General features: G+C 46.5%; 8 protein-coding genes across 8 annotated transcripts; 5 read left to right on the top strand and 3 right to left on the bottom strand.

The window, feature by feature from the left end:
* Positions 1-191: 191 nt before the first annotated feature.
* B0J16DRAFT_70 (putative cyclase-domain-containing protein) lies at positions 192-1,705 on the top strand. Its single transcript, XM_046134326.1, has 3 exons — positions 192-639; positions 685-1,187; positions 1,243-1,705. The coding sequence occupies exons 1-3, from the start codon at positions 240-242 to the stop codon at positions 1,288-1,290; spliced, it is 951 nt and encodes a 316-aa protein (XP_045987957.1). The 5' UTR covers positions 192-239; the 3' UTR covers positions 1,291-1,705.
* Positions 1,441-2,490, bottom strand: B0J16DRAFT_325810 (uncharacterized protein). The gene is made up of 3 exons (XM_046125909.1): positions 2,133-2,490; positions 1,848-2,079; positions 1,441-1,794 (listed from the first exon to the last, which is right to left on the bottom strand). The coding sequence occupies exons 1-3, from the start codon at positions 2,266-2,268 to the stop codon at positions 1,716-1,718; spliced, it is 447 nt and encodes a 148-aa protein (XP_045987956.1). The 5' UTR covers positions 2,269-2,490; the 3' UTR covers positions 1,441-1,715.
* A 358-nt stretch (positions 2,491-2,848) lies between these two features.
* On the top strand, positions 2,849-3,705 carry B0J16DRAFT_408078 (uncharacterized protein). Its single transcript, XM_046132995.1, has 3 exons — positions 2,849-3,097; positions 3,147-3,390; positions 3,442-3,705. Exons 1-3 carry the CDS (start codon positions 3,010-3,012, stop codon positions 3,518-3,520), a joined length of 411 nt encoding a protein of 136 aa, XP_045987955.1. The 5' UTR covers positions 2,849-3,009; the 3' UTR covers positions 3,521-3,705.
* A 2,120-nt stretch (positions 3,706-5,825) lies between these two features.
* Positions 5,826-6,495, top strand: B0J16DRAFT_325806 (uncharacterized protein). Its single transcript, XM_046125908.1, has 2 exons — positions 5,826-6,098; positions 6,151-6,495. The coding sequence occupies exons 1-2, from the start codon at positions 5,927-5,929 to the stop codon at positions 6,300-6,302; spliced, it is 324 nt and encodes a 107-aa protein (XP_045987954.1). The 5' UTR covers positions 5,826-5,926; the 3' UTR covers positions 6,303-6,495.
* A 294-nt stretch (positions 6,496-6,789) lies between these two features.
* On the top strand, positions 6,790-7,590 carry B0J16DRAFT_31 (uncharacterized protein). The gene has a single exon (XM_046124940.1). It carries the CDS (start codon positions 6,898-6,900, stop codon positions 7,360-7,362), a length of 465 nt encoding a protein of 154 aa, XP_045987953.1. The 5' UTR covers positions 6,790-6,897; the 3' UTR covers positions 7,363-7,590.
* On the bottom strand, positions 7,401-9,109 carry B0J16DRAFT_26 (aspartic peptidase domain-containing protein). Its single transcript, XM_046123229.1, has 3 exons — positions 8,489-9,109; positions 8,262-8,437; positions 7,401-8,202 (listed from the first exon to the last, which is right to left on the bottom strand). The coding sequence occupies exons 1-3, from the start codon at positions 8,773-8,775 to the stop codon at positions 7,439-7,441; spliced, it is 1,227 nt and encodes a 408-aa protein (XP_045987952.1). The 5' UTR covers positions 8,776-9,109; the 3' UTR covers positions 7,401-7,438.
* A 195-nt stretch (positions 9,110-9,304) lies between these two features.
* B0J16DRAFT_325802 (uncharacterized protein) lies at positions 9,305-11,298 on the bottom strand. The gene is made up of 3 exons (XM_046125907.1): positions 11,107-11,298; positions 9,954-11,034; positions 9,305-9,906 (listed from the first exon to the last, which is right to left on the bottom strand). The coding sequence occupies exons 1-3, from the start codon at positions 11,248-11,250 to the stop codon at positions 9,377-9,379; spliced, it is 1,755 nt and encodes a 584-aa protein (XP_045987951.1). The 5' UTR covers positions 11,251-11,298; the 3' UTR covers positions 9,305-9,376.
* Positions 11,299-11,472: 174 nt separating this feature from the next.
* On the top strand, positions 11,473-12,772 carry B0J16DRAFT_325801 (uncharacterized protein). The gene is made up of 4 exons (XM_046125906.1): positions 11,473-11,908; positions 11,954-12,195; positions 12,243-12,496; positions 12,543-12,772. The coding sequence occupies exons 1-4, from the start codon at positions 11,599-11,601 to the stop codon at positions 12,589-12,591; spliced, it is 855 nt and encodes a 284-aa protein (XP_045987950.1). The 5' UTR covers positions 11,473-11,598; the 3' UTR covers positions 12,592-12,772.
* Positions 12,773-13,110: the final 338 nt, after the last annotated feature.

Raw genomic sequence — 13,110 nt, 5'->3', positions numbered from 1 at the left:
GTATGTGTAGCATCATGATCATCTGAGAGTGGGGTTTGGAGGTTGCCGAGACTGATAAAACATGACGAACTACGATCTCTGTCGAGTATTTACTTCCCGGGTCCGATGACAAAGATTTCCATTGCTGTTCATGTTTCGGGTTTCTTTCCGCGGCTCCCCTCAAAAAGCGGGGTCTGGATATAACATCATCGCCGATATTTCACATTCAAAGCATCTTCAAGTTGACTCAATTCATCGAAATGTCTACTAAGCCCTCATTCGACTCCCTCCCACTCCGTAAAGATGGTCCTGCTGGTAATGCCTGGGGCCTCTTCGGCAACAACGACGAATGCGGCATGCTAAACCTGTTGACTCCCGACATTGTTACAAAGGCTGCTTCAGAGATCCGTGATGGCAGCCGAGTTTCTACAGATTGGCCTCTGAATCGTATGTCACGTCCTTGCTTTGGTCGTGCACCTTTCAAGCATGAGATTACTACGAAGACCCCTCGGGCGGTGAACGACGATACCTTGACGTTCAATACACAGAGTAGCTCGCAGTGGGACGGGTTTCGACATTATGCGTATCAGAAGGAGAAACTCTGGTTTAATGGGAAGAGTCTTGATGAGTTGTTGGCATCGGATGTCAATGGAATCCAGGGCAAGTTTTCAGGTCCAGTAGAAATTCACTAGCTAATTGACTCAGCTTGGGTTGAGCGTGGTGGTATTGTTGGACGTGGAGTACTACTTGACTATGCATCATGGGCAGATAACAACAACATCGCCTTGACCCCCTTTGAAACAAAGCCAATCACAGTCACAACGTTGAAGAAAGTTGCGGAAAGCCAAGGCACAACTATCCGACAAGGCGACATACTCTTCATCCGAACAGGATGGGTTCGAGCCTACGACAAGCTTTCAGACGAGGAGTGCAAGACCTTGGCAGATCACAAGGTCCCACCGGCTCATGGTATTGAGTCCTCGGAGGAAACCCTTCGATGGCTCTGGGACCAAGGCTTTTCGGCTGTTGCGGGCGATCAACCTAGTATGGAGGCATGGCCTTGTCAGAACACGGATTTCTTTTTACATGAATGGCTTTTGGCAGGTTGGGGAATGCCGATTGGAGAGCTATTTGATCTAGAGGCTTTAAGTAAAGAGTGTGGGAAAAGAAAGAGGTGGTCATTTTTCTTCACGAGCATGCCACTCAATGTGAGTTCTGACGACTTATATCTTACCTTCTAAACTGATCGAATTATGCTTGTAGGTCCCTGGAGGCGTGGCGAGTCCACCGAATGGCGTGGCGATCTTTTGATTAACTGGCTCAACACCTTGTCACATAGCCCGAACCACCGCAATGATCTGAGTGTTAAGGGCCATCCGGAACGTGCAAGGCCCAAGATTCGTTGTACTAAGAAGGTCCAGATAAATACAAAGTTCTGATAGATAAGAAAGAAGAATGAAGTGTATTTTCTTCTCTGCGGTTAAAGGTAAGACATCTATAGTAATAGATACTGAAATGAACCCCCACTGCTATCCTCTATCAGAAAGCCAATTGTCCTCAGTCCATGAAGTGACGCTGATCCTATTTGACTCCGCATTTTAATCAATCTGAAAGACAGGTGCTCCTGCATCACCCTCCTCAAATTTCCTTAGAACATCCAACTGACCTTTGCCCATAAAATATGCTACTTCACAAGGCTTGACTCGATCAAAGGCCCTGACGGCTTATCTTGTAGTTTATAGGCTTTTCTCAATGTCACAGCCAGTAGATAATTCAAAGATGTGCGCCGCATAGCTGAAATCATTCACATAGTCGCTGAAGATTGTCAAATTAGTTACAGTAACATAAGAAGGAACTGTAGTACTTACTCGTGGCCAACTTTGCCTTCAGCTTGACTATCGTCAATCACATACATTCCATCTGTCCAGAAGCATTGCACATTCTGAATCCCACTGGCTGTCCGTTTAAGGATATCACAATATTTGTGAATATGATCATCGTTTCGGGGGGTTGTGATGAGCTGCACTCGATATCGTCTCAAGGCATTTTTATGCCAGTTCTTGATCCATTTGAGGGTCAACTTACAATTGGCGCGCTTGACTAGGGATAATATTTAGTACTGGACGGCCTCTTTTATAGAATGGGACAAATACCTTCGGCAGTATCAACAGAAGTATCAACAGAAGCAGGAACAGAGGTAGGAACAACTTCAGTAGTATCGACTGAAGCAGGAACAACTGCTGCAAGAGCAGGAACAGCGGCTGTAAGAGCAAGAATTGAGAACTTCATCCTAATGGAGTGAAATAAGACTGTTGAATGAATACCGAATATGGTTGTGAGTTTGGAAGAGGGAGAGCATACTTGGAGGTAAGGCTCTCAATTTATATCTACTGCCATCTACTTGGGCCAGGTATGAATCCAATGGCCTCAAGCGCTTCAGCCTGAAGGATCACGGTACAAATGAGGTTGCCGGATCAAGCCGACAGCCTAACGTATTCTGCGGTGTTATCGTCGGGCCTTTCGATCGGGTACCCGAACGCGCGCCGTACTTCCGATTTTGAAATATGTGGAGCGTAAGGCGAGACTACCCCATTACATTGCCCACTTTGACAGGCTCACTAGACTACACCGCAATAAATTATGGTTCTGCCCTTCGGTAATGACCCACCTCAAGGCTGTGGTTTTGGTAAATGGGATTGCAACTGCTTATTGATATGAGTCCCATGTCTATCGATCCATAGAAGGAATAAAGTCATGCTACGTTTTTCGGCCCTTTACTAGAGGAATCTCGCTTTAGTAGACGGACCGACTGATCAGCTGCAAAAGATAGTATTCTGGATGAATAACTTACGAATTCTGATTGAGTTGGGGCAAATTGCAAGAAGCGTATCGCTACGAACAAATGTCGTAGACTATAAAGCTGTGGCTTAAGTCCGCACGATACTTCTTCTTCTTCTTCTTTCTTTACTCTATTCCAATTCCTCAAACATCCAGCACTCTCACTCAACCTCAACCTCAATCTCAACCAGGATGAAGTTCACTCTCTTTACTCAGGCTGGCCTGGCCATCTCCTCTATCACTGGAGCTTTGGCTACTCCTACTCCTGATATTTCCACTGGTGTGTTACCTACCCCTGGGATGATATGTGTATATTAACCATATGTCAGGTTTTGAAATGGACAAACGGGCAGACTGTTCATTGACAGTCCATTATACCAAAGTTTGGGTCAAGTCGGGATTAGATAGATATCGAATGTGGCTCATCACTGAACCTCGCGAGGATAAACATCTCCAACTTTACTGCGAGGCAGCGCTAAGTGGCTTCCTCCTTACAAACGTCCAATGCGGCTGGGCGAATGACGGAAAATACTACATTGATATAAGCGTAGCTCGAGGTCCTGCAGGACACAAGTATGTATTCCTTACTCTGATGTAGTTTCTGTCCTAACTTATAACCTCTAGGTCCATTCGAGCGGCACACAACAGCATGTGTGACGACTTTGAAAGACTCACCGGATGTTCAACAAAGAGAGAATTCTAGTAGAAGCTGGTTCTAAGGTAGCTTGTTGTTTGGGCTCTGGCGGGCATGGTAAACTTTCAGTCCTAAATATTATCTACATGCATGGGAGGGGGCGATAAAAGTGACAAGAGAAGGGAGCTTGGAGCAATTAGTATATCCTTGCATATATAAATCTCTTAATATTACGGCAGCAATCGCATGTAACCCTCATTTCGATGGTCTCCTCGGACTTTGTCAACCTGAACGTACATGACTGGTATCCCAAGTGATGTACCATCATGTGCACAATGAGGATGCGCTTTATGACTCCGGGCGGAGTAGCAGCGTCTATGCTCGATAGTATTGACCCACAGCCTATCTTTATCGACAAAAGTACACTCCACTCGCGCTGGTGCAATTCGGCAGCGTTGAAGGTCTTACATCTCCAAGATGTGCCTGATCCATCAGGAGGTAAAATATATCGAGATGCCGATGGCAGGTTCTGGTCTGCTTGACGAAGGGGCTATGATGTCCATCATCTGGCCGTTCCAGGCACAATCTTCCCTAAAGGATGAACCTGAGACAAGTGCGACGTGCAGCCGAGCTCAGCCAAAGGTTCAATGCCGCGACTAGTCCTAATTTGCAGCTTGTTGGTGTTCAGCTTATTTGCGATGTATCATTGATGCTTGTATCGCGTATCTGTCGCAGCCGTACTCCCCACTGCCAGCCTGTTTGCCACCTCCCGTCTGGAAGAAGGATTATCTTGTCTTCGCAAGCATCATGTCTTTCCAGCCATCCACAAGCATGGCTCCCATGCTCTCGTCGAACCAAATGCTTGACTCATTCCACCCGAGCACCCACAACTCTATCCTCGCACCTCCTACCGCATCCAATTGTTAGCCAAGAGCGTCCATCAAGCGCTTTCCGTGGCCGTTCCTCCTCTCCCACGGCAATACGTAAACATCCTCGGGATAAATGTCAGGCGCTGCATGCCAAATCATATAGCTGTAGAAGTACAGCGCCATGTCTGAGGGAACATTGTCACTGTTGAAAGCAGGAAGAACACGAGCCGGACGTAATGGGGAGGTCTTGACAGGGCCAGAGGTAGTAAGTAGACACATCAGATTCCTCGGGGTCAAACGCGATTATTTTGTAGATCTTCTCCTCTTCGGTAGTTGTGGTCGTGGATAGCTCGTTTTGATAGTCGGCAAGCTCTTTGATGAACTTGAACACGGTTGGGACATCTTCAATCCAATATTAGTCCGCTTGCAAGATGCACTTAATGAGGCCGACTGGGTTGCATTTGTAAGCGTATTCAGAAACCAACTATTTCTAAGAAGCATATGTAGGACTATGAAACTATTCCAGTCATCCAGTATATATACCTTCTTTGCAGCTGTTCAAATTCCCTGAGGTTAGTTTGAAAGGGCTTGTGGTGGCTGTAGCCCTTATGACTTCGGATCAATTAAAGCTTCACGCCAGTCTCCCTTCAGTCGCCTGTAAGTTTTTCTGGGAGGGCTGGTCGAAGCGCCTCCCAACTTTGATCTCGGAAGAGCCTCCGATTTGGTGAATGATGAAGAGGTGGGGCAGTCATGACTTCAGGAAAAGTCCTGTCCAGATGCGAAGATAGAGGCAGCAGTCATGTTTACCACTAAACCAGACTTGTAAACCCCTGCTGTGCTCTCTTTCCTCTTTGTCTCTGAAATTCTCACACGTACCGAAGATGGTTGGTTATGTGGAGCTGACGGAAATATCGGTTGACTGATCAAACAATTAATATCCGATTGGTGGATGTCGCTTGTCTGATCCACAGGAAACCGGGTTGCCCGTTGATGTTACGCGATGAACATCAACAGCGTGTGCGTGTCGCGTCACCCATCAAAACAACAGACACACAAAAAAAAACTATTGATTAAATTGTAAAAATGTACTGTATACAAATATTTCAGGTGGGCGCTTGTTAAGCATCGGTTACTGAGGTATTGGTGTTTAAGTGACGCAAGTGACGAGTAGCTAAGCATAATTAGTAAAATCCGTCTCTGACATTTGTTAACCATGTACTGTGGACAATTTTGTATTCAACCCACCTATAAGAAGCCAATTAAATTGCCAAACAAGATAAGTTTTAAAGAGGAAAAAATATACATGTAATTCAGTTTCCATTTTATTGACATGTAACAAGATACAGGAGCTACCAAGCATTGCGGCTCTTGGAAACAAGCTTTGCGACAAAGGTCTAGGGTATGCTTATTCAGTGGATGCCCTTACCCAAAGCGGACACTGACATCTTATCTGGGCTACACTAATCAATGACGTCAAAGTTCCGTATCATGTGCCTAACTCTGTCGTAAGCTTGTTTCTGATCGTGTGTTACAAAAAGGCTGGGACTCTCTCTTTCTTCCCCTCTTTCTTCTGCCAAGCTCTTCTCACCAAGAACTATCCGACAAAATGTTCAACAACGCTGTCATTTCCTTCCTCCAGCTCTGGCTTGCAACGCTTGCCTTTGCTGCTCCCATCGCTGATGATGCCGTCAGCGCGAGCGGTGCTAAGCCCTGGCATTACGGTACCGGCGGTGGAATTGTCGGATTCATTGTTTTGGTCCTTGATATCCTTGTCTGGAGTATGTTGCTGCCCTCTTGTATGACTGATCAATTACTGACAATGTTGCGCAGTCGAAGTCCTTCAGTCGAACCGCCCCGTTTCCCACAAGATCCTCTGGTGTCTCGTCGTCTTCCTCTTCCCCATCGTCGGAATGATCATCTACTACCTGTTCTCCAACCGCCAAGCTCACATGAGAAGCGGAGGCTACGACCCGATCCCCTAAGTTCATTCAATCAACACGACAAGAAGAACATGGCTATGTTGCGACAGGACGTAATGTCATGCTGCAAGTGATGGGGAATTGGATTCTAGGAATTGGGAAGCATACGAATAGGAACCAGCGATTTTTTTATTTTTTATTTTTTTTATTTTTTTTTAGCTATGAATTCATGAAGTAATTGATTCTATTAAACACGGATCTCGTTCCAGTAATGCTCTATAACATTGTCACGGGCGCGTCTTTGATGTCTTGTAATCGTTGCATTTAATCCGCCATCTCCAATCCCGCTCCAGGACGTTGCTGGTCTGAACGCCACGGCGAGGCTGGGATCATACCGTGGGCTGGCGATAACTGAAACATGGTGATGATGACGTATCTCAGCCAACTGGCTGGAGTATGGGCCGAAGCGGGTAAACAAACCCTCCGCTCAATCGAAGACGTCACTGCACATCGGTAGATAAGACGCGCCGCGCCGTCTCCCAGCAGACGCTAGAACTACACGCGGGGAAATAGCATCTTGATCATAAATAATGAATACCTTGATGAGGACTGCCGAGTATTACAGATTAATTACGTACAACAGTCTCATCACCAAGTCATGTCTAAAATTGAAGAGTCAATAATTATCTCAGCGCCCCCAGCTAAAGTCTGGAGCGTTCTCATGGACCTGAAATCCTGGCCTCAATGGAACACATTTGTCACGTCGATAGAAGTGCAACCACCTCATACTCAATTGTCCGTCGGCAGCAAGCAGACAATTGCTATCAACAATAGTCAAATATATACAAATACAGCCTCTGTTGTTAATCCAGGAAAAGAACTTCGCTGGAATGGAAGCATTTTGACACCGGTCCTTTTCGATACTGAGCATTGGTGTTTGTTGGAAGAGGTCGAAGGCGAAGAGGTTTCGACACGGTTTCTACAAGGAGAGCGATTCTCTGGGATATTGGCGCCTATTATTGGAGCGATGGGGAAGTTGGAGGAGTTGAGGGAGGGCTATGTAAGAATGAACCAGGACTTGAAGAAGGCGGTTGAGGGTACTACCAGTACCAAGGTCTCATAAATAATTGCAAATTGGATTGAGGGCGGTTAACAACCCCGGGGAACCCTATCAAATATACATGATACTATTCTGCAACTTAGTAACGCGCAGTCGGCTTGAAGCCTCCTTTGGGCAGAGGCACAATATTCTCCTCGGCTGTATGCTTCACCCGTCCCATGGAAATCGAAAAGTTCTCTTGGTCAAAGATGCTGTACACGTTACGCAAGAAAGTGTCACCAAAGATGGCTACAGTGTCACCTCGGGACTGAGCAAAAACTCCACAGGTGCCGTCAGGAAACTTTGATACCATGCCGTGGAAGGGAACCTTGATCTTCCCATGAGCCCCGAACTCAACGGCGACATAACCGTCAGAGCGCTTGGGGTTGGCGTACTTGCAGTCAACGACAAAATACTGCTGGCCCCATTCAGGTTCCTTAGCACCGAAGGCACGGTAGAGAGGAGCCAAGGTCTTGTCAGTCAGGTACCAGCTGGCGACGCCCGTGTCCAACAGAACGGGAACGCCGACGCTTTTCTTTCCGTAAGTCTCCTTCGTGTGGTTGTTGCCTTTGCTGACAAAGACCTCGACGGAAGTAACGTTGACAGAGTTCGTCTGGCCGAGACTGAGCTCGAGATGAAATGGGTCGACCATAGGCACGGTGATGAGGTCGCCGTCAATCTTTGCCTTGTCGTAGGCGCCACCGAGCAGCATCTTGGCATTGGCAGCCTCCTTGTCGTCGGGCCCAAGGTAAATACTTGACGCCATGTAGTTGATCTTGGAGGCACGCTTGAGCTCAGGCATTGCGTAAGCGGAAAACCTGTCAGTGCATTTGGGGCCAGCATAGTAACACTCCAACGACAAACCTGTTCATCGTCTATTAGCATCTTCTCTGTCGGGCGGGCTCTATATTGAGGGTTCTTACCAAAAATCGTATAGGCATCACCCCTGACTTTGTCTGGGAAGCTGTATTCTGAGGTATAGCCAAAGTACAAGTCCTTGACAGATACGCCGCCCAAAGAAACAGTGTCGCTCAGATAGTCGCCCGATCCAACGGAGCCCAAGGCATCTTGAAAGCCATGACCTCGATAGCGGCTTGTTCTACATCGAAAATCAGCGGCAGATATGGGATAATATTTGAGTGATACATACGAGGATGTCTTGTTGTTAAATGTTCCGAATGTACTGCACGGCTTTTCCTTTTTTTGGCAGACCTCATTGCGAGGGTTCATGAAAGAATATCGCGGGCTTCCAGTATCGATTTTGAGGTACTCTGTTTGTGGTGGCGTGCCGACCTGGAGCTTGGCGAAATACGCGGTCAGGCCCTCATCGCGAGATAACGGGACAGCGATGACCCCAGCAGGAGTCTTGGCCGCGGCGGTAGCGAAGCCAGGCAGAGCAACAGCTGCAGCCGCGGCGGCGAGAGTAAGGCTGAGCATATTGATAGATGCTTGCGATGTCACAATGTCAAGCGTGGACGACGGGGTGAGCAAGTCAAATTGAAAGGGACAGACGTGGGATATATAACTTAAACGACCCCCAACTCTAATGTGACCTTGAATGAAGTCATGAGGTCGCGATACGAGCTTCTTTACGGGGTCCGTTCCTGATCTACTGGTCGCGCTCTTGTCTGATTGGTGCGGGACCCATCCTGGGGAGATTAAAATCGTATGCAAACCCCGGCACTTCTTCCATTCTTGCACAGGCAGTCATAGCGTCCGTTCATAGCTTACTTGGCGCTTGGCAAGCCGTCCGTATGAAATGTTCACGATTTTACCGACTTAGTCAATAGTTAAGTCTTACTACCAATACTTCAATCAGAAATAAATACCCTCACTCTCGCTATATTAGTTATAGGGACTAATGACATTAGCTATATTTGAGCTGCTAATTACTTAGTCTGGTCATTCGTTTCGCAGGGCTTTGTGTTAAGGCGTTTTGAAGTACAGGGTCATCCGCATCCTTATCAACATGATAAACACGAACATGTCTGTGATCTCGTTAGTTCAAGTAGATATATGGGTCTGGACCTTGGAGTTTTCACCGTTGCAAATTGTTCAGTCCTGGGTATTTGTGCTCTCGGTCTGGGCAGAAAGGACATGTATAGCTAGGGCTGTCATGCACTATGCCATGTCGAATCATTTCATTCTTTCTTTTGAAACCCTTCCCCCCCTCGCTCCTTGGGCATCCTGCAACATTGCAGAAGTATGGCCGAGCACGTTGGTGTATGTACATATGAGAATTGAGAAGATACTTGGTCTGGAAGGGTCTGCTATTACACCCGGAGATTGGACAAGTATATTCGACCGCAAGGGACTCTGACTGTAGTGGTCTATCATCCGTGGAGCTCTCGTTACCTATTTCGACATTCATGGAAGAATTAGAACTTGCTGAGGAGGGAGGGTTGTACGGAGGCCCCGCAGAGTCTATCGGCATAGCCAGATAATGGAAAACCTTGTGAGTCGCCGAGGCATCTGCTACGATTGGGGAAGCTAGTGATCTTTCCTCTTGCTGTGCATTGATTCGTTGAGTTTCAAGTTCAGCAGATAGACTTGGGACAACGATGGTATCTGATTCTTAGTTAATAAATCGAACACGCGGAATCTGTCAAGCTTACCACTGTTCCGCCCCAAGCTAGGTGATACATGTGCAAGGAAAGTTTTGAATCGCCCCTCAAGCTTCCCTATCGCCCGAATGATATTAACTCCAGACTCAAAAGACGTATGCAATAGCGAATCGAGATGCGCAGTCATGACCCCAAGACTCTCAATAGTGTCATGGCCAATTAAAACATCCATGTCCAAGTCATCCAGAACATAGAATTCCTCACGAACTGGCTCCATTGGGATCTCCAGGCTATAAGGACCATTATCGTGGCCGATGGCGAAGGTAACGTCAATAAGTCCAGATGCCTGTCCGACACTGCAGTCAGCGAACTCAAGATAAACTGACGCGAATTCGAGGTCGAAGTGACCCCGTTCTAGGACCCTCGGATGTATGAAGTTCAAGTCCGAACCGGTATCGATAACGGTGTACCCATTATAGTCATTGAGACGACACGGAGCACTTTGTTTTGAACTTCCAATGCTGTTAACCCTGAGGGCTTGCATATCAGAAACGACTTGCTCAATGAGTCGATCTGTATGCTTGGTTAGAGTCTCAGTCTGCACCAAGAAGTCCATCCCTATTATCATAGGCACAGCCAGAGTATTGAAGACGTAGAAAACACAAGCTAGTGTAGTCGAAGGCAAAGGTGTTCCGACTTCGAACCTACAATCTAGCTTCACGAACCCTGTAGCCTTTAAAATCTTCCCATTGGCGAGAGCGAACTCCTTGCTGCTGTTAGGCTGCACATCAAGCTGCATCTGCCTAACGGCCTCTAAAGAGATGATGTTTTCATCAGAGCCACTGTCTGCGCAGGCGTGAAACACTCTTGCTATTCCAAGAGAGCCAGAAGCAGAAAGTGGAAGGACGCGTCGCTTTCTAGGACGCCCTATCTTGCTAGACACTGGTAGGGGGTAATCTGGGGGAAGACCCTCCCGAGCTGCGGCTCTAGCAATCTCTGGGTCATTTGCGCTCATATTATGAACGAGGGACCAGTCTTTCCAGCCGGCGTCCCTTCTCTTCTTTCTTAGTCGATCGGGTTTAGTTCCACGCGGCCGTTTTCGATCCCTAAGCGTCGGGTTCCATGGTATACACTGCGGAAGAATGAATACCTTGTACAGTTCTTACAGACGAGTCAAGTTGTTGTAAGGCAGGTGTCCACTAACCAGGTCAACCACGTCTTCAATGTCGGTGTCGTCATCCGACTCGTCCGGGGCCTCGGGCTTTAAGCGAGGCTGCACTGGCTGGAGCAAAGGAGAAGTTGGTGGCAAAGTATCATTGCTTGAATGGGAGTAGTCGCTAAAGATCATTGAATCGTTGATGGGTTTTGTTTCTTTGGATGCGGAAGTGATACTGATGGATTTCAAGATGACAGAGGAGGAAAAGACAGCGTAATGGGAATTTACAATTAACTAATGTTGGGCATAAACCCGTGACACTTGGTAACCAATTAAAAATTTGCATTTTGTAAGGCATACTGCGAGGCTTTTCAGACCTGCACAAGTTAGCACGTGAGTATGGTCGTAAGATGACCAAGTGCATGCCTGATGTCAAATCGCACCAACATTACTTATCATTACAACCAACCGGTAGCAAGAAGCCTTCAATACCGGCACTACTAAACAACTCCCACACTTGATTCAAGCTGTTGATTGAGTATGAGTTCGACCCAGCGAAAACATTACATCGACGGATATCCATCCTTGTCACATTTTATAGCGAGCGACAGAGACGGGACATCTGCTATATTTAAGCGGTTCAACCGACTAGCTGCGAGGGACCTACTCATCCTTCAGAGCGAACTCGCAGAGCTAGAGGCCAAGCTTGATAGCTTCGATGAAGAGGACAGGACAAGTAGAGAGTCACTGCAGACCTTGCGAAACTGGAAAGACTACAAGGCCCGGAACGAAGAGGACTCGGAAAGAAGAAAAGTCTTGCAACAAATACACAACACATTAAAAGAATACAGTACGACACTGTCCCCTGTTTCGATATCAACTAATGTATTATAAGGAGAAGCCCTCATATTTGAGAGCACTATTGCCACCATACCTCCGCCAGGTAGAAAGATACTAAAAGCATTCCGGGTGAACTTCTTCCATGGTCGCCCAGAAGAAGCGGGGGCCTTTCCTACGCTCGGTGGTCATAGTGCCCACCTTTACGATGATGCCGATGACCTCCTGGTTCTGCACACTCGGGAACTGCCTGATAGATTGACGATGTTTGTGCAAGACTATTTTGGCTTCCTTTTCGAGGTATGAGTTGTTTCCGTGTCACTTGGAAAACGCTAATGAAAGACCAGGAGCAAGATAGATGTGGGGGCACGGCTGGAAGCTCAGTTGGTTATGCTTCGGGACAGAAGATCTCCGCCTTTATCTCTTATTTCAGTACCATCCTTGCTGCATTGCTTCTTATTGGGGCTATTGTTATTCTTTACAATACTAACTCGGATAACCTCAAACTTGGTTTGATCGCTCTTTTTACGATCCTCTTTTCGGCAAGTGTTGGCTTGTTGACAAACGCCAAGCGAGCTGAGGTGTTTGGGGCTACAGCAGCGTAAGTATACAGTCCAAGTCTTGAAAACAGGTAATTAACTGAACAGATATGCAGCTGTATTGGTTGTCTTTGTTAGCGGAGATTTGGGGAGTTAAGATAGTATAATCAATTAGGAAATAAGTGACAAAAGGTTATCCATCTAGTGCCTCCTCTACGAGAAAGGAAGCGCCCTAAAGATCATTGTTATCCCCGCTATTTATACATACCTCATCTGCTGTTATCTTGACTTCTTATACACTAAGTTATTTTTTTAAAAATATATCTTATTGTTCCGAGCCTCTAAAATAAAGTCTTTAATAACTCTTACCTTTTATCACCGCGGTTTCAGCTGCTGACCTCTACCTCTATACTAAGAATAACTGTAGTGACTACACTTTATGAAAAGGTTATCTGTGCAAACCTTAATTTCTGTGTTCTTTTTTCCGTGATTCTGTAATAGTTAGATGTTATGTTTGCCTTGTATACTTTTCATCAATGTCATCAAGACTTGCCATTTTTATCGGCAGTAAATCCACACCTGGTTCTATTGAGACACTCTATGACTCGTGCTGAACGAATCTAAACTCATGAGCAAGTCAGCCTTCCGGGTAATTAGAGACTGAAACAGTGTTCCA

This window comes from Fusarium flagelliforme, assembly GCF_020744385.1.
Source record: "Fusarium flagelliforme strain FIESC 12 MPI-CAGE-AA-0113 chromosome Unknown B0J16scaffold_1, whole genome shotgun sequence".
Lineage (NCBI taxonomy): Eukaryota > Fungi > Ascomycota > Sordariomycetes > Hypocreales > Nectriaceae > Fusarium > Fusarium flagelliforme.
This window is presented reverse-complemented; position numbering and strand designations above follow the sequence as displayed.